General features: G+C 37.9%; 4 protein-coding genes across 8 annotated transcripts; 3 read left to right on the top strand and 1 right to left on the bottom strand.

Annotated features, from left to right (window-relative positions):
* Nucleotides 1–265: 265 nt before the first annotated feature.
* LOC140786284 (uncharacterized) lies at nt 266–4,200 on the top strand. 2 transcript variants are annotated; one of them, XM_073134589.1, is made up of 4 exons: nt 266–669; nt 1,278–1,657; nt 1,749–1,871; nt 3,779–4,200. In XM_073134589.1, the coding sequence occupies exons 2-4, from the start codon at nt 1,411–1,413 to the stop codon at nt 3,931–3,933; spliced, it is 525 nt and encodes a 174-aa protein (XP_072990690.1). In that variant the 5' UTR covers nt 266–669; nt 1,278–1,410; the 3' UTR covers nt 3,934–4,200. The 2 variants fall into 2 exon arrangements, with proteins under 2 accessions (XP_072990690.1, XP_072990691.1); XM_073134590.1 differs by having other exon boundaries at nt 266–1,011.
* Nucleotides 4,201–6,274: 2,074 nt separating this feature from the next.
* Nucleotides 6,275–11,077, top strand: LOC140787684 (probable WRKY transcription factor 4). 2 transcript variants are annotated; one of them, XM_073136747.1, is made up of 5 exons: nt 6,275–6,872; nt 7,846–8,585; nt 8,666–8,806; nt 9,782–9,966; nt 10,521–11,077. In XM_073136747.1, exons 1-5 carry the CDS (start codon nt 6,477–6,479, stop codon nt 10,574–10,576), a joined length of 1,518 nt encoding a protein of 505 aa, XP_072992848.1. In that variant the 5' UTR covers nt 6,275–6,476; the 3' UTR covers nt 10,577–11,077. The 2 variants fall into 2 exon arrangements, with proteins under 2 accessions (XP_072992848.1, XP_072992847.1); XM_073136746.1 differs by lacking the exon at nt 10,521–11,077 and having other exon boundaries at nt 6,302–6,872; nt 9,782–10,448.
* Nucleotides 11,078–13,284: 2,207 nt separating this feature from the next.
* On the top strand, nt 13,285–20,086 carry LOC140786967 (protein IMPAIRED IN BABA-INDUCED STERILITY 1-like). 2 transcript variants are annotated; one of them, XM_073135691.1, is made up of 9 exons: nt 13,285–14,165; nt 15,233–15,517; nt 15,633–15,950; nt 16,052–16,279; nt 17,297–17,394; nt 17,831–17,942; nt 18,097–18,627; nt 18,710–18,842; nt 19,586–20,086. In XM_073135691.1, the coding sequence occupies exons 1-9, from the start codon at nt 13,824–13,826 to the stop codon at nt 19,606–19,608; spliced, it is 2,070 nt and encodes a 689-aa protein (XP_072991792.1). In that variant the 5' UTR covers nt 13,285–13,823; the 3' UTR covers nt 19,609–20,086. The 2 variants fall into 2 exon arrangements, with proteins under 2 accessions (XP_072991792.1, XP_072991791.1); XM_073135690.1 differs by having other exon boundaries at nt 19,583–20,086.
* A 525-nt stretch (nt 20,087–20,611) lies between these two features.
* Nucleotides 20,612–25,914, bottom strand: LOC140785745 (uncharacterized). Of its 2 annotated transcripts, none has more exons than XM_073133722.1 (10): nt 25,740–25,914; nt 24,714–25,015; nt 24,180–24,263; nt 23,552–24,091; nt 22,774–22,909; nt 22,521–22,683; nt 22,305–22,433; nt 21,965–22,159; nt 21,543–21,665; nt 20,612–20,935 (listed from the first exon to the last, which is right to left on the bottom strand). In XM_073133722.1, exons 2-10 carry the CDS (start codon nt 24,982–24,984, stop codon nt 20,822–20,824), a joined length of 1,755 nt encoding a protein of 584 aa, XP_072989823.1. In that variant the 5' UTR covers nt 24,985–25,015; nt 25,740–25,914; the 3' UTR covers nt 20,612–20,821. The 2 variants fall into 2 exon arrangements, with proteins under 2 accessions (XP_072989823.1, XP_072989824.1); XM_073133723.1 differs by lacking the exon at nt 25,740–25,914 and adding an exon at nt 25,108–25,242.
* Nucleotides 25,915–26,562: the final 648 nt, after the last annotated feature.

Below are 26,562 nucleotides of genomic sequence, written 5' to 3'. Positions count from 1 at the left end.
TTGTTTGTAATATTTCTCTTGTGGAGAGGGCTACAATTGTTATTTACATATGCTCATGCTCTGTTGGACTCTCATCATCTCGCACAGCCTTTTCTTCTATCGTTTTCTTTTTCATTTGGTTAGAAGGAGGCTGATTTGCTAATTCACCCCTCTTGTGAAATTAGCACATCACAAAATCCTGAGGTATCTTAGAGATGGCCTCTTTTTATTTGCTCGAAAGGGAGATTCTTTCACCTATAATATATAGTTCTTGTGCAATTAGCAAATGAGAAGTCAATCATCAAAATTCTACAAAAATCTGAGACAATCCAGTAGTCTCAAATTTTTCTATCGCTTAGAGTAATCACAATAAACATTAACTCAGAAATTTGCAGTCTTTTATATACCACAATAAATATTCTCATAAAATCTTCAATCTTTTATATTAATCACAATAAACATTGACCAATAAATTTGATGCGTTATGCTAATGTTATTTTTAAGAAAAAAGATTAACATAATGTTTGGCATTAAGATGAGAAGAAAAGAAATCTTCTGGTCGTATACGGAGGCAGCAAGGCCCTCGCCGGAGCTGGGCGACGGCTGCGACCCGAACCGGTGGCGCAAGGATTCCTCCGGCAACGTCGTCTGCAAGCGTCTCAGCAACTGCCATCATTCCCTTCTCCAAAGGTGAGGTCCTCCTTATCATATCAATTTCCTTCCCTTCTCTTCCTGCAATTCAGAGTTCTCGAAAGAAAGAAGGAATAGCCCCTTCTTTTGTTCTTCTTCTAAGTAGTGAGTCGACCGCGTAGTAGTGCCAAATTCAAGCCGAATAAGAGGGTGGTGGACAAAGTGAAGCTCTTACTCGAAAGGCAAATGCTATTGAAGGAAAAACTACTAATATTTCTAGAATCTTGTGTTGAGATGGCCGTCTATGGCAGTGTCAGCCGCCCTGGCGAAATTTGAGCCTTGTATTGGATTATATACCTTCGTTGAAATGCCCCCCCTATGATTGTCAAAATCCGTAATGAGGTGTGTTCATCTCTGTACAGAGATATAGAAGAAGTATTAACTATTTGTAATTAGAATTCCCTGAAATGTTTTTGCAAAATAAGATATATTATTTTCTAGCCATTGTCTGAATATTCTTATAATAACTCAAAAAGATGACTTTTTTATTTGTAGTTTTACACTAATTTCTCCTATTTGGATAAAAATTTTAGAAGAAAATGGAGGAGAAAAAGGAAATCTGTACCCTTTTCTTCTTTCATTGAGTCCTTTCTCCTCAATTGTCTCAGGTGTGATGTGAATCAGGAAAGCTGAAGCCTCTTGCTTTTCACCTTTTCTCTTTTGTATATATACCAAGTCTATTATTGTGAATAGAAGAAGAAAGAGATCTTCAGTGATAGGGAGGGGGAAGTACCAAAGGTGATGGGGTCTTCTTCTCCTCGTCGGCGCGGGGGAGACGAGGAGAAGGAGAAGGAGAAGGAGAAGGATCGCCCTCGCTTCTTCGACGCCAAGGCGAAGGCTTTGTGCTGGCAAAAGGCGGAGGTCGTCGCCGGCCGCCACCCGGAGCGGTGGCGGAAGGACTCCGCCGGCAACGTCGTCTGCAAGCGCTTCTGGAACTGCCACGGCTGCCTCTGCTATGAGTACGACCACATCGTCCCCTTCTCCAAAGGTCCTCCCTCTCGATGTTGTTCCGTTTTGCTCTTCTTAGGGTTTACGAGTTCTGGAAGAACAAAAGAAAAACAATTAGCTTTTTGTTCTAGGTGGCGAGACGACCGCGGAGAACTGCCAAATTCTGCAGACTAGGGTTAATAGATATAAGTCCGATAAACAATGGGTCGACAAGGCGGAGCTGGAAGGCTTCTCCTGCGATATCAAGTTCACCGGTGAGTGATTAATTTCTTGCTAAAAGCCAAATTCTTTTGGAGTTTTTATTCAAGATTGTTTTTTTTTTTTTATCAACGCTATCGGGAAAAAAAAGAGAAAATTTCATTTGTTTTGGACCAGGTAACCCTACTAAAAGCTCAATCTTATAACAGGTACTTAGCTCCACCATCACAAACTTGCATTTCTACAATGTGCAACTGCACTCTCCTCCACTAATTCTATAGATTTAGATATTGCTGCTGTTTATGTAGAAGAGATGCTACTTCAGTCAAGCCTAGTGCAATATTTTTTTTTTTTTGTTTCTTTTCTAAAGACGCCATATTCATTTCTCAGTGTTGTCATCTTAGAAACTGCTTCACATTAGCTCCAGCACTTGTATCTCTTCTAGTGGAAAGCATTTATCACAACATTCAGTTTCTAAGATGATGATTTCTTGTTACGTCCCTTTTGTGCGTCATCATAAGTGGTGCCTAACAAAGTATTCTTCTAAATTTTAAGTTCTGCAGGATATGTTTTTAGATCTCTCAAGTGCTAGACACCACTACACCTTCCGTTTAACCATAGTTCCATCCTCCTTGATAATAATGCCATTTTGAGACTTTTTTTCTCTAACCATGCATACAGAATTGTTGCAACAACAATACTTGGTTGAACTTTTCCTCTAGCCATGTCTTCTTATCTTCTTTTCTCCTGCTTGACACAGCAAACATATGGAAACCTCATGCCTACAACTGATAGAATACAGAATACTAAATACCCGTAACCATGCTTTGCCTGCAGACTTGAAACAGGGCAAAGTGTTTTGATGGATTGTAATAAATAACATGGAAAGATGTCATACGAAGTAATCAAGTCTGCAGGAAATGACAACAAATTTTTTTTCTTAATTATCTTATGATATTTAAGATTGTAAAAGGACTCCATCTTGGACAGAAGATGATTTTTTTTATTACGGATTGAAGTCTCAGTTGGTACGGTTAAATACATATATTTTTTTCAAATAGTCAATCCCAATCTCAAAACCGATTCTTAGAACTTTGATTTTTAGGACCATCTATTTTTATGAATTGTGTTAATTGTCGCACATTTTCTCTTTCCATGGGCCTTACAAAGGTGTCAGCCTTATCTCTTGATGTCTTTACGTGCGAGATATACCAGATTCTCATATTTGGCGGTCTATGGTGATTCCTAGTATGTGTCGTCGCTCGTCTGTTATAATTCTGGTTGGCTTCTGAAGTGGCGTGCTGAAGATGCATATGAAGAAGATCTAGGTTTTGCTGAATTATCAGATCTCCTATGGAAAAAAAGAAGAGCATACATGATATAAGAATGTTGAGATGGATGATGGTGTCATAAGAAAAGAGAGGTCAAGATATAGCCATGCTGCTAACAAGTCCAGAATAACACCTTATTGAGGGTAAAATGCAGAATAATTCTTTAAGGTGGTTCATTATGCATTCAACAGGGACCACGGACCACATAATGCAGTAGGAAGCAACCAAATCACGTGGAAGGCACCTTGGGGAGTGGGGACCAAATTTGACTTGATTAGAGACAATGACACTAGATACTATGATTCTTTTATTGTTGGAAGACGTAACCAACATAGATATGAACAGAAACAAGGTTTCATATAACTTTACCCCTAGTAATGGGTATGTGAGGTATAGCAAAGTGTTAATAAGGCATGTCTAGAGTCAGTGACAACCTGAAATAGAAAATTCTACTAAATACATATTCTTCATGCTTCATCATTTGATTTTAGTTGATTTTGGTATTGATCATCTTCTGCCATTTTTGTTTTGTTCCCTTTTTCTTTAAAGGTTCATGAATTTTCTCTCTCAGTTATTGTATCTTTCTTCTTAGCTTGTTTCTGAAATTTTGAGTGTTTCATGTTTATTTGTAGACAGGGAGCTTGATATAATTGAGATGGCCGTCTATGGAGATGTCATCCGTCCTGGTAACCAGTGCCGCTGCCGAACTGTTGCTGAAATGCTTGGGCATGTGAAGTCCAAGAATCCCTTGGCTGCCTGCGAGCTACCATACAAAGAGACACCATGACATCCATTCGAGGCTCTTTTCATCCATCAAAGGCCCCCAGTTATCTCCTCCTGCGACAGAATAATACACTGCCGCAATCAGTTATTGTTTGAGTTTATTAACACTCTCTTAATTTCCCTTGTCTTTATTGAGGGTGGGAAACTCTGCCAAGTGAAACCAGTTTGAGAATTATATTGTATTATTCATCATTGAAATGCCCTATATGAGTGACGTTTAACTGGTTTACTGCCTTTGCCAAAGGAAATAACAAGATTTTTAAAAGATAAACCTTGTCAAAATTTGTAACTGGGTGTTCATCTTAACAGAGATATAACATTACCGACGTATGCACTGTTGCAAAATTTGTACTGTTGTAAATTCTTTCTACGCAAGATGTGAGAAAAATCACAGCTACTGTTCGCAAAATATGATTCACTCTTCTGGGCCTTGTCTGAATATTCTTTCAGTACCTCAAAAATGGCATTTTCTTCATTGGATCATGGGTACTGCAGCAATTCTTTTGCCTGTTCCACCTTTTCTTCTCTGTAAACAGTTGTGCAGTTTATATATATAAAGAAAGGAGGACACTTATATACACTCTTGTGGATGAATAATCCATAGATTACTAATCCAATTTACTATTATTATTACCTGAATCATGCGAGCTGAAAACTAATAAACTATTTGGAGGATGGTTGTTAGAGATATGCAAGGACTCAAAAAGTTGGTGTCCTCTTTTAAAGTTTTTTGTCTGGTCCTTCTTTTATCTCAATGTCCTCTTCTTTTTCCCTTCTAAGTTTCAGTCTTCTAGACCAAAAAAATACTTTATCCAGACTGCAGACCCACAACGACACCTTGCAGTAGTGACCATCACGAAAGGATCTCTCTCTCTCTCTCTCTCTCTCTCTCTCTCACCCATGACACCCCCGCCGCCTTAAATCACAACCATTGCCCCTTTGCAATTATGCAAACAAGTCCTTTTCTAATTCCACAATTGCCCTCTTCCTAGTTTTCATTTTCCTCATTCATTCTTTTTCCCTTCAAAATCCTCTGCCCTTATGTTACTGGATAACATAGGGGACCCAAGTTAATAAACTCTTCCCTTTTCTTGCTCCAGATGCAGTGCACTATTGACAGAGGGTTGAGAGATGTCACAAGATTATTAAAGGTAAGAAGTACTTGTTTATCAACTATTATTACAGTGAAATCTTTTGACCAGCAGCTTGAGTAGTTGAGATTGTTAAGAAACTAATTAATTCAAAATTCTAATAATAATTATATATGTGTGTGTGTGTGTGTCTCGTATTTGCCGTAAATGATATATAATAAGATGTATTGCGAGTTTTCTACTGAAAAATTCAGAGTTCTGACTCCTCTCACCAATGATTTATAGTTCAATTGAGATGCCTCATGGGTTCTCAAAATCTCTTTAAAAAAAATTAAACCACTACATAGCTAAGGATGTAATTTTCTAAATCTATTCATTGAACAAAATGGAAAGGAGACATATTTCTATGTATGTATGAAAGGGTATTCCCCCACCTGTTAATTGCTCTTGTCCTTCTACAACAGTAAATATTTACTGCACCACAAACACAAAATCCAGCAACACCCTTTGTGGTTGGTACAATATTGGGTGCATAATAAATGCAAAGATAGTTATTAGACCAAGAAAACTGTTAAACTAAACTTATATGACTCTCAACCTAATCATGAGCACACATCTGCCAGTATCACTGTCATCTACAGTAACTGGACCACTTCAGTAACCAGTACTAGCTTTCCCTATATATAGATATTTGAATATTTATCTATGATTAGAAACAGCAGTTCAATAGATTGCGTTTGGATTTGGTTTAGATAATGAGGGGGGAAAAACCACCAAGACAAGAAGGGGGGAAGTAGGTTTTAGTAGGCTGAGCTGGCATCTTCCTGTCTGAATTTCAATCGTTGGTTAATCTCTTTTTTACTTATTTATATTTATCCACAAAAAAAAATATTTTTGTAGAAATTTAACTTAAAATACATCCTGCTATAGTTTTGTTTAAGAGATAGCTACCATGTTATATATATGAACTAAATTGACTTTAAAAATATAATGATCTTAATACTCTTGAGTAAATTTATTAAAAGTAAGGTAAAAGGTAAAAGATTAAATAATTCGTTACTTAAGTTTTTTATTTTTTGGAATTTTCTCTTGAGAATAAATTATGTTCTGGATTTAATATCTAAATATCATTTTTACTCGCTCTAGATTCTCTCGGCACAGGAGGGTAATTTCGTCATTAGGCACAATCTCTTTCCTAGAGTCGAAGTCAACGTCTTCCTCGTTTAACCCCCCGGCCTTTTCGTAATTTTGGAGGGAGTTAAATATTAAATTACCAGTGTCGGACTTCCATCGCTGTGGACTCGCAATCGCAAATCTTTGCTTTGGTTTCTTGGCAAAACCCCACCAAATTACCCGAAAAATATATTTTTTTTTTAAAAAGGGACCGAAGCAAATAAAAAAGATCTCTTTTTTAGTCCCATATCCTCTAAAATTAGTAGCAAGTAGAAATCGAGAGATGGCGGTAAACGGCGGAGGAGGAGAGGCGCCGCATCCGCCATCGGCGACGGCCCCGCCGCCGCCAACGCTGAGGCCAACCTTAGCCCTGCCTCCGCGGTCCTCCATCGAGAGCCTGTTCCGTGGCGGCGGCGGCGGCGCTGAGGCCAGCCCTGGGCCGTTGACCCTGGCCTCGAGCTTGTTCCCCGAGGAATCCGAGTCCGATTTCCGATCGTTTACGCAGCTGCTCGTGGGAGCGATGAATTCGCCCGTGGCGGCGGTAAGGAGGCCGACTTCTTTCCATGGGGAGAGCCGACCTGCGAGCTTGGTGGTGTCGCAGCCACAGATGTTTACGATACCACCAGGGCTGAGTCCGACGAGTTTGTTAGATTCGCCGGCGTTCTTCTCGTCTGGGATGGTATGTGGATTGTAAAAATTCGATCTTGATTTCGTTGCTTGTTTGCATTTATTGTGTGCTTTGTAGAGCTTCGAAGGATATGGAGTAGATTGTAACTCTTCCAATCTTTTGCGTTTCATGGAGGATGGGTGAATTATTGTGGTTATTAGATATGATGATTGCTTCAATAATACTACTACTTTGATTTGTTAGAAAAAGGAAATTTGAACTTGGGTTGTGAGTTTGGGGATTAGGTCTTGTATCAGGAGACAGATCTTACGCAGTCAATTTGTGTTAACTACTAAATTTTTAAATGGAAGATGCCTAGTTGCTGTAAGAACATTACTCTAAGGAAGAGTAATCATGAGAAAACCAGGCAATATAATCTTTAATTCTAACTAAGTGACTAATATATTTAGATCTTTGATAAGGAAGAAAAGGTTCAGGTAGCCAACCATGGTTCAATTCATTAGATATTTTAGTTTGAAAATGAAAGAGGTAGAAGTTTTCCTTTTGATCTCCTTGAAATGACAAACTGGCCATATGATCTTGGTCGATCCTCTCCTTTCACTTGCTTTTTTATTCTCTCCGTAGATGACATTTCCCTCATCTTGCCCTAAATAATCTTGTTTAGAATAATTTCTCCTTGCAATTTTTTGTTTTAGTTCACTAGAATGAAGATTTCCACTTCATTAGGTTGATAGAGGCCCTATCGAAATTAGATTCTAGCAAGTTATTGTGGTCTTTTCAGTGCAGTTGAAAACATTACTTTTGGATGACAAAAACTGAAGATCATTTTCGACAACCAAGTGGTTTTTATCCTCTTTCAATATTTAGCCATCAAGAAGTGTTTCTTATATTAGCTTGTGTTTGCCATGGTGTCATTCATGATTAAAGCTGTTGTAGTTAATGAAACAGTTGATTGGTGTTCTTGTCCATGAAGTAAGTCAGGATCACAAATTAATACAACACAAATTGCTTGATCTTTCTGCAGGGAAATTTTGGGCTGTCCCATCAACAGGTTCTGGCTCAAGTTACAGCGCAGGCTGCACAGTCTCAGTTCAAATTGCTAACTCAAGCAGACTATCCACCCTCTTTTTCTGAGGCACCATCAGCTTCCTCAGTACCGCCTAAAAGCTCTACTGTCAATATGGGATCTATGCAGGAGATGTCAACTCTATCAGATACAGGCAATACCCTCTTTGAATCTGCTGAGGGCTCTCAAGGTGATTACAGATCCCAGTCTAATGCCCTTGTCGTTGATAAGCCTGCTGATGATGGCTACAACTGGCGGAAGTATGGTCAGAAGATGGTGAAGGGTAGTGAATATCCGAGGAGTTACTATAAGTGTACGCATCCTAGCTGCCCTGTTAAGAAAAAGGTTGAACGTTCTGTAGATGGCCAAATAACCGAGATAATTTATAAAGGTGAACATGGCCATCCGCTTCCACCAAACAGACGGTCCAAAGAAGGTGATGCTTTGTCAAGTGAGTTGAACGAGCTAAACAGAAATATAGACATCTCTTCCAAAACTGCACAGGGTTTCCAGGCTTATTCTGAAAATTTTGATAAATCAAATAATAGCATGCCTGCTCCTCCAATAATTAAGAGGGATCGAGAATCTGGTCACGGAACACCTGAGCAATTTTCTGGTTCTAGTGATAGTGAGGAAGTAAGTAATGGTGAACGAAGGACAGCTGAAGGGGATGATGGTGACTCCAACCCTAAAAGGAGGTAAGACATATGCATATATCTTTACCTACGAAAACCAGCCTATTTGATCTTTCCTCAAGATAACTTTTGTTTTTGAGCAGAAACATAACAACTTCATCACAGAAGACACTGGCCGAGCCTAGGATAATTGTTCAAACTACTAGTGAGGTTGATCTTTTAGATGATGGTTATAGATGGCGCAAGTATGGGCAGAAAGTTGTCAAAGGAAATCCTCACCCAAGGTATTACATTTGTTTCGTCATACCAGCGTGCTATATTATCTTCCACTACAAGCATGGTCAAGAATATAATAAAATTTTCATTGTTATGTTTGAATTAGATTTGTTTCAATACGATGCAATCGCGTCCAAGATTCCCAGTCAGTACCAATAAATTTTGGACAGAACTAACCAAGTCAATGTACAGGTTTTCAATTTTCGTTTTGCTTCGCATAGTTTTGACTACTTTTAACTTACCAGACAGTTTAGACCAAGCTTTGCCCTGTTTTGAATAGTCTCAGATAATTTCAGACAGAAACCCATCAATTCCTTCTTCAGCTTCAACTAAAGACTTTCACTTTTGATGGAATCTTCAAAACTGATAATTAAAATTGTAAATTGATATCTTACTAGACATACATATGCACATACCAGCATGAACATAGATTTGTAATTTACTAATATCTATATATATACATCAAATATGCTTAGTATATGTTCTTATACATGTCTAGTGCAAAGTTCCTTTTTCATTCTGGCCTTCTGCAACGCCAGTATGGCACATGTAGCTAAACCAGTCACCTGGCAACTTAACAGTTCAACTTGTTGAACTCGGTGGTGCAGCTCAGATCTGAAAAGTTCGCTTCTCATCAATTATTATATGAAAGAGGTCTTACATACACTAGTGATGACCCAAAATATCAGTGTAAAACTAAATGTAGCATATATCCTATATTTAGCTTGTGATTCGATAACACTGGTGAAAGTTATTTTGTGAGATAGGAATTACTTCTATCATCAATGATGGCTCAATGTAGAACTACATCTGCAGGCATAGCAACTTCTTCAATTACTACTGGTTGTTGAAGTTTGAAAACTCAAATGTCTTTCTAGGCTACTTTCATCTTAATTTCACTCATAGCTCATCATTATTTTTGAAGATGAAATTCTGTCTTTATCTATATAAAGCTGATATTTGCAACTCTATATGTTATGTAGGAGTTATTACAAGTGCACCTATGTGGGATGTAATGTTAGAAAACATGTTGAGAGAGCCTCAACAGACCCCAAGGCTGTGATAACAACATATGAGGGAAAACATAACCATGATGTACCGGCTGGTAGAAACAGCAGCCATAACACAGCAAGAGCCGCTGCTGCTTCCAGCAACGTACAACATAAAGGTCAGAGTTCCATCTCTAGTAACAACAACCGTATGCCTGTTGGTGTTTTGCAGTTGAAAGAAGAGCACAACGTTACTTGATTTTAGGGTTTTTTGTATGTTCTGAAAATTGTTTGGTATGGAGCCCATCTCATACATTTGCTGCATTTCGTGCGGTCACAGAAGAAATGACTGCATTTTGAGCTCGAGTTATCTGTTTTGGCTGAGATTTCGCAGCTGACATTCTAATTAGAAGCTCATCCTATGTTATTGTTGTACCATCTTGACAAAATGCTCACGTCCTTGCCACAGCAATTGCTGCTAATCTGTTGTATTTCACTTTGGTGCCACCTACCTGGCTATTAATCTATTAATGTTGTACATCTATAACTTCCACACTACACGAAAATAACAAGCAAATTGAGGATCTGTATTTTTTTTTTTTGAGGATATGTATACTGTTTCTCTATCATCATTGAATTTCTGAAAGTTGATCTTTGGGCATATTTCATCTCTGTCTTTATCTTTCTGAGTGTTCATATCAATCTCAAACTGAAACTCTCTATTTCCAAGCAGGTGAGATGAACCAACATCAACCATCTTTTCCTTTCTGCATTGAGACTTTACTTTAGTGTCTAATACAGGACGCGACAAGCAGATGAACTTGTAATGTGAATGGCAGACACTGTAGTTAATATGTCAATTAACTACAGCCTAGTTTTTGATACATATTTGCTAGAGTTTCTTGTGGGTTACGCAGTGCATCGTGTGACACAAGGCACATCATGTACTTGAGAACTCGCTCTCTGGATTGTGTAAGAGAGTAGGTTGGTTGTCATGGACCATGGTTGTCTGCTTCAAAGAACTTGCCTATTTCAAAAGGAGTCCCATTTATTGGATAGGCTTGGTAAGTATGAAAGAGCCCAAGCGGGCAATATCCTCTTCCATTTTGTACCATTTAAGATTTTTTTTCCCTCTTGTATGCTAGTAGAGAGAAAGAAAAACTGTAGAGTGAACTGTAAAGGAAAAGCTTACAAGTTACAGTGAAATTGCTTGATGATTGGCCAAAGTGAAAGAGAAAAAAAAAGTGGTGAGAAAGTTCACAAGTGCAATGATTTAGTTGCCACTTTAAACCCCATTGTCTACTTTAAAGCCCATGCTTTACATTCTACATGAGATGTAATTTGCAATGTTTGGAATGGAGATTAAAGCTTTTGGTAGTGAATTCCTGTGAGGGGTAAAAAGTGCAAATACAGTCTGAAGAACCACTTGTAAATCTCAATCTTATCTCTGACCATGATAAATCCATGTCATCAATATCTCTGCTCATGTATAAATTCAAGCATTAATTGTAGTGGAATCTGAAGGACCACTTTTTCATACCAAGGGAAAGAATCTACTAATATTGTATGTATCATACTAGGAGATAGCACAACTTGGACCAGGAAAAAGAGGATCATTTATAGCAAATATGCTTCTTTTCTCTGCAGTGATGTTGTTAGTTGTCATTTCTTCCTCCCAAAAAATTGCTAAAATTTTATAAGCTATACATTTCTTTCTTTTTTAAACATTTTACCATGCCTTCTGCATTCATTGTTACCAAAAGAATGTTTTGGGGAGACCATTCTATGGTGGAGTGTGATTAATTTAAGCATTAAATGAATGTCCATGTACTTCTGTACTTCTTATCTTAGAATCTTATGCGAGTCTCAATGCCTTGATAGTGAAAACTGCTGACAAAAGGCAGAGAGGGAAAAAAAAGAAAGAGAAAGAAAGAAAGAAAGAAAGAAAGAAAGAAAGAAAAAGATGCATTAAAGATGATGAGATTGGAAAAGATTACATGAGAGAGGAATGGAGGTCTAGATTGGAATACTGAGACAAACCTAATCTTAAAGCAAACTTGAGAGCTATGCCAACTAATAGTGTGCTTGATTATTACACATGGATGAAAAGTTTATTCTATAACAATAGCGGCAGCAGCCTTAGCATTAACAGCAATAAAAGGATAACTATAACAATAGCAGTGAAAGTGGGAAATCTCAGTTGATTTTAGAAGTAAATTTTTAGCAAATTTACAAGCCTAAACATGAGAGTGGCATAAAAAATTATGGTTATGGTTGGAAAATTGCAAGCTAAAAGTTCTTCACGCTAATCAGAAGAGAGATTCAGAATGATCACTCAGGTAATTAGTATTTCTAGGACATGGTAATGAGTTTTCTTATCATGCACTCATGCTAATTTCTCTTATTTCTACAAGTCTTTAAACATCTTTGGATAACTCCAATTTGATACTTGTCTGACAGATGCTGAATAAATATAACCTGAATGGTGACACCAATGTCAACTGGGAGACACAATCTTTGACATATGAATGGCAACCTTTTTCAGCTCAACACCAAGTTGCATTCTAGCTTCTAGCTAATGGCTCCCAGTCCAATGATTGCCCTTCAGTGAAGTAAAAGCAAGTTCACACATCAAACCTTTCAGTCTTAAACAAAAACACCAATACTGATAATAAACTTATGCAACTCTTGCAATTAATTACATCAACAAGTAATATACAATTCTTGATAGCTTTGAATGAAATGAGACCAAAGAGACTATATACCTAAAAGCTTAAGTTATTAGATAATAGTCGCCCGAATACAAAGAAATAAAAAACTTAGTAATGGACATATCATATCCTATGGGAGGATAGCACTATCAGTCATGTGGATTGGTACATAGCATACCTACCAACACATGCTTGTTCTTGTGGGTCCTAAACCCAACTCATCCTTGTGGGCTTGTGGCCACTCATGTGGTTAATGGAGTCAGAGCTTTGTGGAAAAAAAGAAAGAAAGTTTGGCACTGATTTCTTAGTCAATCTTTCTTTCACAAAATTAATACAATATTATCTCCCCCACTCTCCTAGCTTTGAGTCTTTTGACTTATCCTTCCTCTTTCTAACTCTCTTCCCACTATTATTTCTTCTCACCTACCCTCACCATGAAGGATCTATTTTAAGGAAAAAAAATTAAGGAAAAGAGAGAGAGAGAGAATATATGATGGTATATGTCATATTATTCTTAACTTTACCATTATAGTTATCACCATAATTGTTCTATTCCCTAATCAATAACTGAAATAACTGTCAGATGATAAGTATCGACTGCCCTTTGTAACTAATTGTGCCATTTTATGAGAGAGGAAAAAATAAGCCAAAAGAAAGATAGCAAAAAAGCAAAGGTTTGTTTTTATAAATACTAACTTTTGGGAGGGAGAGAAGGGACAAGACTGGAGACCCTCCAGGTCCCAACGGCTACATTTCTTCACCAACCTCCAGTCTCATTTTCACACGGCCAGAGAATAAAAAAGAAAAAGAGAGAGAGAGAGAGAGAGAAAGAAAAGGGGGGAAAATAAAAAGAAGATGGAGAGAGAAAAAGGAAAGAGAGACGACCCCATAGGCCATAGCGTTCTCTTTCCCGCGTTGATTCCGGAGTCGTACGCCGCAGGAGGTTTTAATCATAAAAAATTCCCCATGTCTCTATGCGATTCCCTCCTCCTTCTCCCGTTAATCTCGCTCCGACCCACAAGATTTCGAGGGAAAGATTAGAAAAAGGAGGGGGAAAAGGCGCTTAAAGATCTCACCTTTTTTATTCTATTTCCGGGTGGTTTCCAACTTACAGCTATCTTGGATCTCCTCTTTCGGCTCCCCTTCCTCTCTTTTCCTTTTCCCTTCTTGCCTTAATAGCCAATTTCGCCATCTTGGTATTTGTTTCTTCTTCTCCTTAATTCTCCCCCCGTCTCTGCCCTTCTCCGGCCGATTCCGTCCGTTTCTTGATCTGGGCATTGTTGGGTTTCTATACGCCCGGCTGATGCCCGGAGGGCCGGGCGGTGATGGGTTGCGTCGCGTCGAAGAAGGCGATCTCGGTCACCCCCGCCGTCGACTCCTCCGGCGTATCGGGGGAAAGCCGGCGGGTACCGGAGGCGCTCTCGGCTTCTTCTTCACGGAGGTGCCGAGGTGGAGAGCGGAGCTCGGAGGGGAAGCGAGACGGAGATGTCGGCGAGAGGGAGGAATCGAGGGCTAGTTCCCGAAGGATTAGGTTGCAGAATCTCCACAAGTATTTGGAAGGGGAGCAGGTCGCGGCCGGATGGCCTGGGTGGCTAAGTGCTGTTGCCGGTGAAGCCATCCAAGGATGGATACCCCTCAAAGCTGACAACTATGAGAAATTGGAGAAGGTAATACTGGACTTGGATAATAAAGGTGCTATTTTTATCTTTCATTCGACTTGAGCATGTCTCAAGTGATGTAGATCTCTTCCATCATTGCTCTTTAATTGCATTTTGTTTGTTTAGTTGATGGGATTAGGAATTTTTATTTTATTTTTAATTTAGGGCTTTTTTATTTTTAGGGTCCACGGATTTAGAAGGGTTGTAATTTTGCAGCCATCGATATTAACATAGTCCAGCTCCTTTCACTGACCTTTGTCATCTCTCCCTGCCAGGAAATATTCTTAATCTTTTTTGTCCTATTGGAAAAAATAAGTATTCAGATCATCTTGAGTGGTCTATCTTGCAATTCCCTGTCCTTTTCTTTTTAGCTCTCTTTTTTCTGTCATTTGTTTCCTGTGAGGCTATTAACTTGTACGTCTTTCAAACTGTTATCTGAGGAGACTTATCTTCTCTCTTTTTTCCTTAAGGACCCGTTGTCACCGATCAAATCAAAAAAGTCAAAGAGACTTTCCAAGTACTTCAAGTACTTAAATATTTTAACTAAATGATGTACTACATGAGCAATCCGTTTATTTTTGTTTCATCTTAATGTTAGCCACCCCACTGATTTCTCTTGTTGTTGTGGCTCTTATTCTGAATTTAGAAAGTTAATTTAGTAAAGGTCAGCAGCGGCTGTTTCAGTACTCCTTTTGTTTTGGCAGTTCAAGAGCTTTGTTTTTGCTTATCGTTATTCATGATTTCTTAGTAACAGGAGTTCAGAAAATATAATTCTTGAATAATATATGTGTTTCATGATATTATACTTCTATTTGAAATTAAGGTAGCGATCAGACGAATATCTGATTTAGACATGAGACTCTCACTAACTGTATGTGTGCCAAATCGTAATGCTAGCATAGAAAATAGATAATATATTATCATAGCTCAAGAATCCATGCTGACTGGGTTTCTAATGTGTCACACTGAAAGTTGGTTCTTCAGCATTCTTTTTAGCCACATCAGCAATATTTTTCCTTATATTTCTTACATGCCTATATTCTGACTGGATTGTTCGATGACAATTACATATGAAGGTTGGCCAAGGCACCTATAGCAGCGTATTCAGGGCACGTGATCTTGAGACAGGAAAGATTGTGGCCTTGAAGAAAGTGCGGTTTGACAATTTCGAGCCAGAGAGTGTTAGGTTTATGGCACGAGAGATACAGATACTTAGGAGGCTTGACCATCCAAATATTATGAAACTGGAGGGGCTAATTGCTTCTCGGTTGTCAGGTAGCCTATATCTTGTATTTGAGTATATGGAACATGATCTCGCTGGATTATCTTCTTCTCCTGACATAAACTTCAGCGAACCACAGGTTTGTCCATGATCATTGAGTACGTCCAACCCATTGTCTTCCATTCCTATAAGAAAGATTGGATGATAATTTCTGAACAGTCTGTTGGTTTCTTTGCTATTCTTGTCAATTGCAGGTGAAATGTTACATGCACCAGTTATTATCTGGACTTGAACACTGTCATTCACGCGGCATCATTCATCGAGACATCAAGGGTGCAAATCTTCTAGTAAATAATGATGGGGTTCTCAAGATGGCTGATTTTGGTCTTGCAAATTACTTCAATCCTGGAAAAAAACAACCGCTGACCAGCCGTGTAGTGACTCTATGGTATCGGCCACCTGAACTTCTGCTAGGTTCAACTGATTATGAAGCATCTGTGGACTTGTGGAGCATTGGCTGTGTATTTGCAGAGCTTTTCCAAGGGAAGCCTATATTGCAGGGAAGAACTGAGGTAATTGGCTTGACTATTCCTGATTTTCTTTCATCGCTCGTAGCATGTATCCTACATTTTCATTTAACCCTTATCATACTGCATAACCTCTTTTCCTACAGGTAGAACAATTACATAAAATTTTTAAGCTATGTGGTTCTCCCTCTGATGAATACTGGAAGAAGTCCAAGTTGCCTCATGCTACAATTTTCAAACCTCATCATCCTTACGAGAGTTGCCTTCAGGAGACATTTAAAAGTATGCCCGAAACTGCCTTGAGTTTATTAGAAACTTTGCTCTCTGTTGAACCTTACAAGCGTGGTACTGCATCAACTGCCCTTTCATCAGAGGTTAGCAATCTATAGAAGTGCTAGCATGGTGTTACTCCACCTAATATCTGGTCTCCATCCTCTGGTTTTATCTATGTTCACTTGACTTTGCTTGGTATCAGAGGGTTGTTTTCACAGTGAAGCTCCTTCATTATATTTCTTCACTAATCATAGTCATAAATGATAACTTGAAGTACAGTAGAAAAAGTTAATTTTTAATCCAAAATCTCCAATCCATTAACAAAACTTTGTTAAGACCTATTATTAGGGTGTTCTTCCGGAGCTCACAACTGTTTTCACTGTGAAGCTCCTTCATTATATTTCTTTGCTAATCACAGTCATAACGGATAACTTGAAGTACAGTAGAAAAAGTTATTTTTTATCCAAAATCTCCAATCCATTAACAAAACTTTGTTAAGACCTATTATTAGGGTGTTCTTTCGGAGTTCACGATATTTTGCATAAAAGAGCAGTCATAGTCTCCTAGAACAATTCTACACAGCTTTTGTGCATGTTTCCACTGCACCTCATCTCAACTGATATTTGCACATCAAGTTTTCACGCTTTACTTCATAAAAATGTCAATGATCAGACTAATTTATAGCCATGACATCTGAACTGGAAATCCTATTATTCTTATATGTGAAATTAAAGGAACTTCCAACCCTTTAGCCAAATGAAAATTTTCCCCCCTACACCCTAAGCTTTCATCTCTTTATCAGGATTTCTATCTGATGCAATCAGATGAAGTCAATTAACAGTTCAGTAAGTATTTAGGTCGGGACATGAAGTCATGATACCGTTTTAGTAGTCGGCATTATGTAATATATGCTTAAGATGTTCTCCAACCATTGACAGGAAATATGGAAGCTAATTTGAAGGAATCCAAAAGTCTGGGATCGAAAATACTTTGTAATATAGGTGTCATACCATTTTCATTTCTAAATTTTAATTGCTTCCAAGTGGCAACCTTTAAGATCCACTCTGCTATAACTAGGCTGTACTTACCACTGTATATTTTATATGCATGCATGGCAGTATTTCAAGACAAAGCCTTATGCGTGTAAACCGTCAAGCTTGCCAAAATACCCCCCTAATAAGGAGATTGATGCAAAGAATCGCGAGGAATCACGCAGGTTAGATCCAAGTTAAATATTTTTTACCGCCATAGGAAACTTTAAGCCTTTCTTTTGGTGTGTAGCTTCTTTCTTTTTTCTTGAAGAAATATACATTGTTCATGGTAGCAGCAAATGAATTCCAGTTTTGTGCCAGTCTTTATCACCTTGTGATAAATATGCAGATGTCATTACTCTAGTTATGAAAATTTCAATCTAACACTTTATTTACGAAGAAGAGTTCCAGCATTTTATGTTGACAATCCTTCAGGAAGCTTTCTCTGCCTTTCTCCGTGATGAAACATGATAATATATTCTATCTAGATCCAAGTTAAACGAAACATCATGTCTTTCTATTTTAGTTCATATATACCTATTATTCCACTATTTCCTGGAGAATGTGACTGCATAAATTGTTTGTTATCCGTTGTTCATTTGAGTATTCTACATATTTCAGGAGAAGGGTCAGCAGTAAAGGGCGTGGACCAGAAGCAGCAAGAAGACCAACAAGATTGTACAAAGCTTCACGAGAAGAAAGTGGAATCAGTAAATTAGCAGAGCTCCCGGAGGTACTTTTCTTCCTTAGATTGTGATGAGGAGTGTTGAATAGTTTATAGCTGGTTATCTGCAAAATAACATGCCAAGCTAACTATATTGAATCAGGCATTTGACTTGAGCAGAAGGTAATAAGATGCTCCTCTTTTTCTCTGTTTTTTCCTTCAGGAGCCAACAATCGATTCTAATGTATCTAATGGGGGTGGCATAAAGAAAAATCTTCCTAGAGCAAATGGTGACAGCAGACTTTTCAAAGATCTGCAACCTATGCCAGCAATTCCTCATAACAATGAGGTTCGGCATGTTAAGAACAACTCCCAAGATGATATTTCTTTCTCAGGGCCCTTGATAGTTTCTTCTTCTAGTGGCTTTGCATGGGCAAAGAAACAGAGAGAAGACCGAGCGCACGTTAGGTCTCACAAAAGATCTATGTCAAGACATCATTCTAGTATAGATAAAGGAAACAAACTGCAAGCTAAGAAGACACTTGATTTGAAGGAACAAGCAAATGGAGATGTACATGGTCTCGTTGATTCCAAAGTCCGTGAGCCTTCTGAGTTGGCAAAGCATGCAACTCTGAAGAAGTGGTCTCAGTTAGAACGCCCAGAGTCATTTGATTCCTGTGACAGTTACTATTCTCAGAATTTGTCAAGTGCAACATACCTAGGAGATGAAACTTTATCAAAAAATGACATTTTGGTAATTTTGCAATTACTCAAGTAGTTTTCTTTTCTTTTTTATTTTCCTGTTTATCTGGTCCTCAGATAATTGTGCTTCTCAGGGTTACCAGGATCAAGCTGAGAGAGTTGAGTTCTCAGGACCTTTATTGTCTCAGTCACATAAGGTTGATGAACTTCTACAGAATCATGAACGTCAAATCCGCCAAGCAGTTCGCAAATCATGGTTTCGAAGAGGTAAACTGGAAATTCCACTTGCCCAATTGCATCATCCCTTTTATTAATATACTTTTTCCCTGAAGATATAAAACTGATTATGAAAATCGGAAGAACATGCATGAATATAGTGACACATGTTGGAGGTATATGTTGTTTTGGATGGTCTTTCTGGGCTTGCTGGCTCTAGTATCTTATTTAAGCCAGGTCCACTGGAATACATATCTCTTCCATTTTTTATCTTGTGTATATGCCCTTGTCATCTCATTCAATCTTCTTCCCAGCTCCTAAACTGAATTTAAACCCCTTCTTACTAAAGCTATCTGACGAACCTACAGAATATATGGCCAATGAGAAAAAATACATTTTCTTGCTTCATTATGTGATAAGCTGCGGCAAGATATAATCCCAGTTGAATAAAATCTTCAGCAAATTCTATTCCCTTTTTCCTGCCCATTTGCTTCCTATTCTTTATGATCCATGAATCATGAAGAAACTTGTATATCATTTTACATATACAAAGAATCCTTGAAAATCTCTACATTAATAACACAATAACGTTGCTTCTGAAGTTTAAACCATGCATTCACATGTGCTATATGCATCTTTGTGATCTTTTCTCTGGTTGTTAAATAGTTGAGTTTACTCTGTGATAGGATGTCTGCTTGATAAGCTGATAGTTCATGTATAATCTTGATATTCTTTTTCTGTAGTGCTTGGTTTCTCATGAAAATAATGACTTTCATCCCCAAATCTTGCAGCAGCAGCAAGAAAGCAAGGAAAATAGCGAAATGATGGCATGCTTCCTTCTGGCTAAGCATATTAAGATTTCAAAATAATAGGTTGAATCCTAAGGATTCCAGTGGCACTATTTGCTTTGCCAGATTGCTCAAGGATCTAACATCCAGATGTTATCGAAGATGATATTGCAAGATGGTAGATACTAAGCTGCTGCATCACTCTTGCCAAGTAAAAACTTCGATGTTATATTATAGCTGTGTCTCTCTGTGAAAAAGAAAATTGGAGCCCATAGCAGTCTTTCGGCTAGCTATCTTGGTTATTTCTGGAACTGACAATTGACTAGTAGCTTGACATCCAGAAATGGAAACTGGGGGCAGAAACCAGTCAGTCCTCAAAGTTGAGTGAAGTTCTGTAAAGATTCTGTATAGCGCTGAAATCAATCTTCCTTATGTTCAGAAGAATTTGTATAAACGATTCAAAGCTAAGATTGATAAATAAATATTGTGCTGCTATTTCTGATTTAAGTGGTGATGATTCAAATTGATCATGAGTTTAAGAGGGAAGCCATCTCCATTTACAAAATAAAAAATGTATTTTCAGATAGGGGTGTCAAAATAAATTCAGGCTCAATTTGGCTTGAGCTGAGCTGAGCCTAAACTTTATTTCAATTAGATTTAAATTTTGAAAGCAAGCTTGATAGACTCACTCAAATATAATATTTTATATTATTAAATAATTTTTGGTTTAGCTTAAATAGTTTTGGTCTCGTTTTATGGCTTAGCGGCTTGGGTTGGGTTCCACTCGACTTGAATAATAAACTTGGTTTAGCCTAATCAACTCAGCTTGATTTTCACTAAAATACAAGCTCAATTTAGGTTCGGGCTCAATCTAGCTTGGCTTGATTCGAGCTGAATCGCGGAACGGAGCCTCAGTTCGTTTACACCTGTAGCTCCAGATAACTTTTCCTGTACTGCAGCCTTTGTCGAAGTAACCGGTACACTACTAGAGCTCAAATGCACTCTGCATCAAATATGGAGAAAAAAAAATGCTGCATTCAACTTTTTTTATTGATATAATATAAATTGATATATTGGGTTTATATATATATAGTGAGACAAGGAGAGGTACAATAGAATTCAAGTGATTGCATACAGAGAAACTTTAACTAAGGCCTTTACTGTGTTGCCTTTCACTTAGTGAGTTCCTTCCAGCTTACGAAATGGTACTCTGAAGATCACAATTCAGATCAGATGCATCAATCAATCATCGTCAAGAGTGACAATAGTGGGAATCTTCCCATGATTAACAAAATCAATCTTGTTCAATCTCACGCAACAAAGGACCTGTTCAGGTAGTTCCTCCTGCTTCTGGGCCTGCATCAGTTTTCAGCAAGAGTGCATTATTAAGAAGATATCTTGGCTTTCTCCTCCATCTATAAATTTGTCATATGCAAAGAACTAAAAGATACATTCACTTACCAAGCGCAAAAAAAATTAAAACAAGGTTATCAAATGCTAATCAATGACCGGAGGCGTGAAAGCATAATTCTATATGCAGAAGATATAATTGAACCATTTGAACTACAGATACGATGTTTATTATGGTGTCAAATTAATATGATCCATAACCTGCTTCTTCTATGGTTCTCCTTTTTTCCCCTTTATCAAGTAGCTGTAAACCTTCTTCAGGATATAAGTTATCTGCATGCTTCCTTTTGGGATCTTCCATATATTCTTGGATAAATTTCCAAATATATGGGCCTGCCGCTACACATCTCATCATGTTCTCAAAGTAAAAGTATTGCTTCAATGCATTTTCAAGTAATAGCTTTTTTTTTTCTTCTAAATAGTATAGCTTAAATTACAAATCAACCTCTTATTAGTTCCAGAAGAACATTTGTTTATACCTTTCAAAACATGGCATCTCCAAGGCAATAACAGATAGGAGAGATGTTAACTGCAATGAATAACCAAAATTTACCTGGATAGTCAAACCCAAATCAAGGATTCCATGCTTGAGACGTTCTCGGAATGATTCGAGTCCCTTTCTAGATATGTAGCTGAAGCGATGTATATCGAGATCAATCTCAAAGTAATTTGACCCCTGCAAGAAGCCAGCATATCAAGAATAATATCATGAGGGTGTCAATTTATTCAAAGCTATCAGGACCTGAGCTATCCTTTATTAATGGCTTAAGACGAGATATATTTTAACACCTCAATTGCATCAATGATCAATTTTGCAACTTGGATGATTTTCAAGAAATTCATAATACAAGCTTTATTCCTGAGTTGAGAATGTCGTGTAACCATCAGGCTTCAAAACTCAAACCTCCTGCTCAATCATGGGATCCCAATACTATTTATAGCTTAGTAGAGAATAAGAAGGAACTTTTTGTTTACCTGATAAAAGCTATGTTGAGGACGTGAAAGAACTGGCTTTTCTTTATATGCTTGCATGAGCTTCCTCTCTGCACCACTTAAATGGAGATCCTCTGGATTAACCATCCCAGCCATGATTTTCAATCTTTCTCTAAAAGAAACAGTCGATTCCATTGCAAATCCTTTGACCTTTTCATGTTCATCATCGATAAATTTCTGCAATAGACCAGATTCAATTAGCTTATATCAAGAGAATTGGTCAAACAGTATCTGTATCAACAAAATCAGATGTCAGAAGAATCTAGTAATCAATTAAAGTACCGTGAACGAAGAAATAGGATGACGACTGCAGAAGATTTACCTTTATACAATTCTGAAAATGAGCAGAAACCTCCTTATCATAGCATTCAGAAATTTTAAAGTATAAGACAAGGCTCATACCATCCCCATCACTATCACCAAGAAACATGGCAGCAGGATAAGTAGGCATCTGACATGAAGTAGAGCAAGTTGAAATTAGACATGGCGGAAATTCAATTATTTGTCAGGTATGATAATTTACATATGTCACTCATACTTGAATGTTAACAATAAGGAGTGAAGGAAGTTTCTCATGTGGCTTGACATGCGGAAGTTCAATGTGTTGAGCAATATGATGTATCTTACGAGGGCACACAAACAAATCTACACCAATTGGATAATATGGGGCATAGTTTGGTGCAGGAACTTTCTTCTTGTCTCTGCATTGTAAATTTCAAGGAAAATACATCCGAAATTAGTGTTTGCAGTCTGTCAGTATGATAAGCTAATTATGTGTTGGTGATTCTTGCCTGAAATAACTTTCTCCCCGAAGATTAAAAGTGGAAGGCTCAAGAATAGACCAGCATCCTAGCGTTGGCTTCTCCTCTGGAGAACAGGGAATTACTAGCCCTCCTCTAGGACGGAAGAGGAATCTCTTCGAGGCACCTATTGCAATGAAACAGCCACATATATCCTTTACTTTTTGTTCAACTTCTACAACATTTCAGAAAAAGATTGGTGTGTTTATGACATGATTCTTTCATCGCTGTATAAAAATCTATTATTCATATATATCATACAGGTGGATTATAGGATCCCTTCAAGAGATATACTATGTGAATTCAAGTCACAGTGTTAAATTCAGTAGCGAGCTACAGAAAGATGTAGTCAAACCTTAAAGGAAACAAATAAATAGAGGCATAAGCAAGAAAGAAGTAGTTCATCTGAGCATCTGCAAATTAAGGTTTTGTTGTTGGTCAGCATAAACATAAAACATCTAAAAACTTCTACTCATAAGGAATTAGCATTGTATATGTAATTAGTAGAATGGCTTTAAAGTTTAAATATTAGATGAATGAATGGCTAAACAAGAAAATCAAAAGAAATTAGACTGTGAATAAGACCCAAGTAGAGAGAAATGCATTCGAAACACAGAAGCATTATGTTTGAAGCAGTAGGGAGGACCAGACTTAGTCTTAACATATATAAATAGAAAATAAAACGAGATAAAGTTCCAAAATATTGATATAGTGTGAATTTTTCTGAGCAAATATCATTCAAAGTACTTCTAAAACAAATCATACTTACGAAATTCAGTGGTTTCTTCTCCACCACAAGAGCTCCTCTTATAAGAGAGCCTGATGACAGCCGACTTTCTTTTTTGACATGGTGAGCTGACATTTGGGAGTTGTTGGCTTTTATCATTAAAACTGACAGAAGGGAGTAACTTACGAAGGCGAGATGGTGCTTTGATTTCATGAGATTTTTCCTCTTTCTTATGTTTTCCTCTCGAACCTTTAAAGCTACCAAAGGAGCTCGCTAGAGACTTTTTCCTTTTAGGAGGAACATCCTTGCATTGGTTCCTTAATCTGGCCTCCTCAACTTTTGCCACTGAAAGCTCACAGCTTTGTGGCTTTATAGTTGTAGGTCTATCGACATCATTAAGTTCATCATTGTTTGCATTTTTTTCAGTTTTGCCATCATCTCTTTTCAGATATTGTTCAACAGCAAATGCTATTGGAGCAGTATCGCAGAATTCCTCAAATTTACACATTGCATCCACAAAGCATGAAGCATTTTCAGATGGTGCCATTTGAGTTCCCATCGTATGTACAGATGGAAAGCAGTCTGCATGTAAGCAAAAGCAATAAATTTGTGAAATGTAGGAGAATCATGAAACAGTGCAAGAAATAAAGAAACATAGTTAACATTCTACCTCCATGGGCACTACTGAAGTCGTCATCAGAATCAGACTCAAGAATACTGAGGGAGTCAAACCATGTATCTTCTTGACATAACCCTACATACACAATCAACACTTTTTCTTGAATTTATGATCAAATTTCAGCAGGAGAGACCAGAGAGCAAACAATGCAGTATGCTACATGATAATGTCTCAGACTGTTCAGTCTGGTTCAGGTAAGGGTAAGATTCTGAACTTGTAAATGTAGGTTGAAGTTAATCCGCTCATTATTTATACTAGTTGACTTCTCTCACTGATACACCAGAGAAATTTATGACTTCATATTCTCAAGTCAGACTATATCTCTCCAGAGCTACAAAAAAGTTGGAAGATTGCATGGAGAAAACCAGCTGGGACACTAGGGAAGCAAGATATATGAACCTACATCCATCAGCTATGACTTTCTTATTAATATTAAATGACACTGTCACAAATTAAATATAAATAATTTTTAAACAGGTTTTAGCAAAAGATGCTTCAAATCTCAAGGCACATAAAACAATGTACCATTAGCATCTGTCTGACTGCGGTGCCACTGCATCTGAGTGACGTGGAATGTTAGATTGGAAACCTCAGACTTTCGGTGAGTTGTCGCAGCAGTTTCAACATGAACATACTCACTAAGAGAAAAGTCTCTCAAACATTTTCCAGCATTGCACGTCTGGGTTTTGGGTGCATCAGGAGCCAACACAGAAATCTTTCGACAGCGTCTTTTTGATCTGTGGGAGTGTTTCCGTGGTCTCTGATGAATGTTTGATTTTGAAACACAGCCACCCATGGTGAAAAAGTGATTACTCAATTTCAAAGCCCTGTGAAATTCAATTATCTTTCAAAAACTATTAAGATACGTTCGCAATCATCGATAGCACACGAATTAGTTCCATGGATCAATGAGACAAACCTTAGTAAAATCAAATCCCCAGCTGAAAAGAAAGCAAGGCAATATATTTAAGATTAACCAAGAGAATTAGCACAAACTGTAAGAACCCATGATAGTAAATCTAATCAAACAATAGGAAGAGGCACCAACTTTTCCACTACAAGAAAATTTTAGCTTCTTCAGGATAAAGGAACAAGAGCTTTAACATCGTCTATTGATAGCTTGCCATTTCACCCTATAGAAACATCTAAATTTATATACACGCACACTCCTCAATCGAAGGGGAAAAAGACCATGTAGGTAGTCGGTGGTAAGTAAGTATTATAAATGCAAAAATGGTCAATCACATGAAAAGGAGACTGCAATGAAGTTTCTTCTTTGGTTAGAGAACTTCAACAGTTTTGCATGTGAAGAGGCAGGGGAATTTAAACAGCTTGTCACACAAATTAAATCAAAATATACAGAAAAAATATTACAAGAACATCTCAATATCAGCTAGAAATGCTATTAAGAACTCAAAATTGGACCTTTAAAAGCATTTCCTTGATTAAAAAAAAAACAACAATAAGCACGGATGACCAATAAGGTTAAATGAGCAAGACCCATATCATAAAGATCCAAAAAAGGAGACGAATAAAAACCAAAGAAAGAACCTGTCGTTTCGTAGGTTGGACTTCTATTGCTGCTGGCATTAGATCGAACGTCGACGAGAAGACGGGAATATAATTATTAGATTTATTCTTCAACGATATATTTACATCTAAGTTCGGGGAGCAAGACGTCCCCCCCTCTCGGCGACTCCCGGCGAGGAGAGAGAGAGAGAGAGAGAGAAAGGAAGGGTCTTCGTTAATAGCATTTTATAGCCTTTTCTTCTAATTACCCTTTTTGGAGATTACGCCAGATGGAAGTTGAGCGAGAGAGAGAGAGAGAGAGAGAGAGAGAGAGAGAGAGAGAGCGAGAGCATTGGAATGCGTAGGCCATCTCTCGTCCACGTGGAAGACGAAGAGAAGAAAGGTGGCGATTTTTTTTTTTTTTTTTGAGAAAAGTAAAGGTGGCGAATTTACCAAACGAAAATGCTCCATGGTTGGATAATATAGTTGATATCTACAATTTTAATTCATGAAATAAATTATCTCTAATAGTTATTAGATAACTGATTGATTTAAAAATTTAAACTTCAGGGAGGATATTTTCAATCGCATTCAGCTCCATTTTCTCTTCCAGATAATTCCTACAACCGGAGATGCAGAGGATCAAGTCCCTATATCGTCATAGATAAATAATCGGGTTTCATCCTCCTGGCCCCACCTCCGACCCCACCAAATCCGCCTGCACGACTCCTCACAATTCTCCCCCCATCCACCCTTCATTCTTATAGATGAGCCAATCCTGTCCGTCCGATTCCACGTATGGGAGCGTCAAAGTTAAAAAGGCGGCACCGGGCGGGATACCAAGTTCCAGGTCCAAGTCCAACGA

The sequence above is a fragment of the Typha latifolia genome, chromosome 4, assembly GCF_019914945.1.
Source record: "Typha latifolia isolate L0001 chromosome 4, TyphaL0001v2, whole genome shotgun sequence".
Classification (NCBI taxonomy): domain Eukaryota; kingdom Viridiplantae; phylum Streptophyta; class Magnoliopsida; order Poales; family Typhaceae; genus Typha; species Typha latifolia.
Note: the sequence above shows the minus strand (reverse complement) of the source record. Positions and strands in the feature narration are given on the sequence as shown.

What these genes read in the sequence shown, in the direction of transcription:
- LOC140787684 (XM_073136746.1), top strand. Translation starts at nt 6,477, where the DNA reads ATGGCGGTAAACGGCGGAGGAGGAGAGGCGCCGCATCCGCCATCGGCG. An exon ending in GACTCCAACCCTAAAAGGAG is followed by an intron (nt 8,586 to 8,665) that starts GTAAGACATATG and finishes GTTTTTGAGCAG; the next exon opens with AAACATAACAACTTCATCAC. An exon ending in AAAGGAAATCCTCACCCAAG is followed by an intron (nt 8,807 to 9,781) that starts GTATTACATTTG and finishes TATGTTATGTAG; the next exon opens with GAGTTATTACAAGTGCACCT.
- LOC140786284 (XM_073134589.1), top strand. Translation starts at nt 1,411, where the DNA reads ATGGGGTCTTCTTCTCCTCGTCGGCGCGGGGGAGACGAGGAGAAGGAG. An exon ending in CATCGTCCCCTTCTCCAAAG is followed by an intron (nt 1,658 to 1,748) that starts GTCCTCCCTCTC and finishes TTTTTGTTCTAG; the next exon opens with GTGGCGAGACGACCGCGGAG. An exon ending in CTGCGATATCAAGTTCACCG is followed by an intron (nt 1,872 to 3,778) that starts GTGAGTGATTAA and finishes GTTTATTTGTAG; the next exon opens with ACAGGGAGCTTGATATAATT.
- LOC140785745 (XM_073133722.1), bottom strand. Translation starts at nt 24,984, where the DNA reads ATGGGTGGCTGTGTTTCAAAATCAAACATTCATCAGAGACCACGGAAA. An exon ending in TCCTTATTGTTAACATTCAA is followed by an intron (nt 22,434 to 22,520) that starts GTATGAGTGACA and finishes ACTTCATGTCAG; the next exon opens with ATGCCTACTTATCCTGCTGC. An exon ending in ATTTGGGTTTGACTATCCAG is followed by an intron (nt 20,936 to 21,542) that starts GTAAATTTTGGT and finishes AAACTGATGCAG; the next exon opens with GCCCAGAAGCAGGAGGAACT.
- LOC140786967 (XM_073135690.1), top strand. Translation starts at nt 13,824, where the DNA reads ATGGGTTGCGTCGCGTCGAAGAAGGCGATCTCGGTCACCCCCGCCGTC. An exon ending in ACTATGAGAAATTGGAGAAG is followed by an intron (nt 14,166 to 15,232) that starts GTAATACTGGAC and finishes TTACATATGAAG; the next exon opens with GTTGGCCAAGGCACCTATAG. An exon ending in TAAACTTCAGCGAACCACAG is followed by an intron (nt 15,518 to 15,632) that starts GTTTGTCCATGA and finishes TGTCAATTGCAG; the next exon opens with GTGAAATGTTACATGCACCA.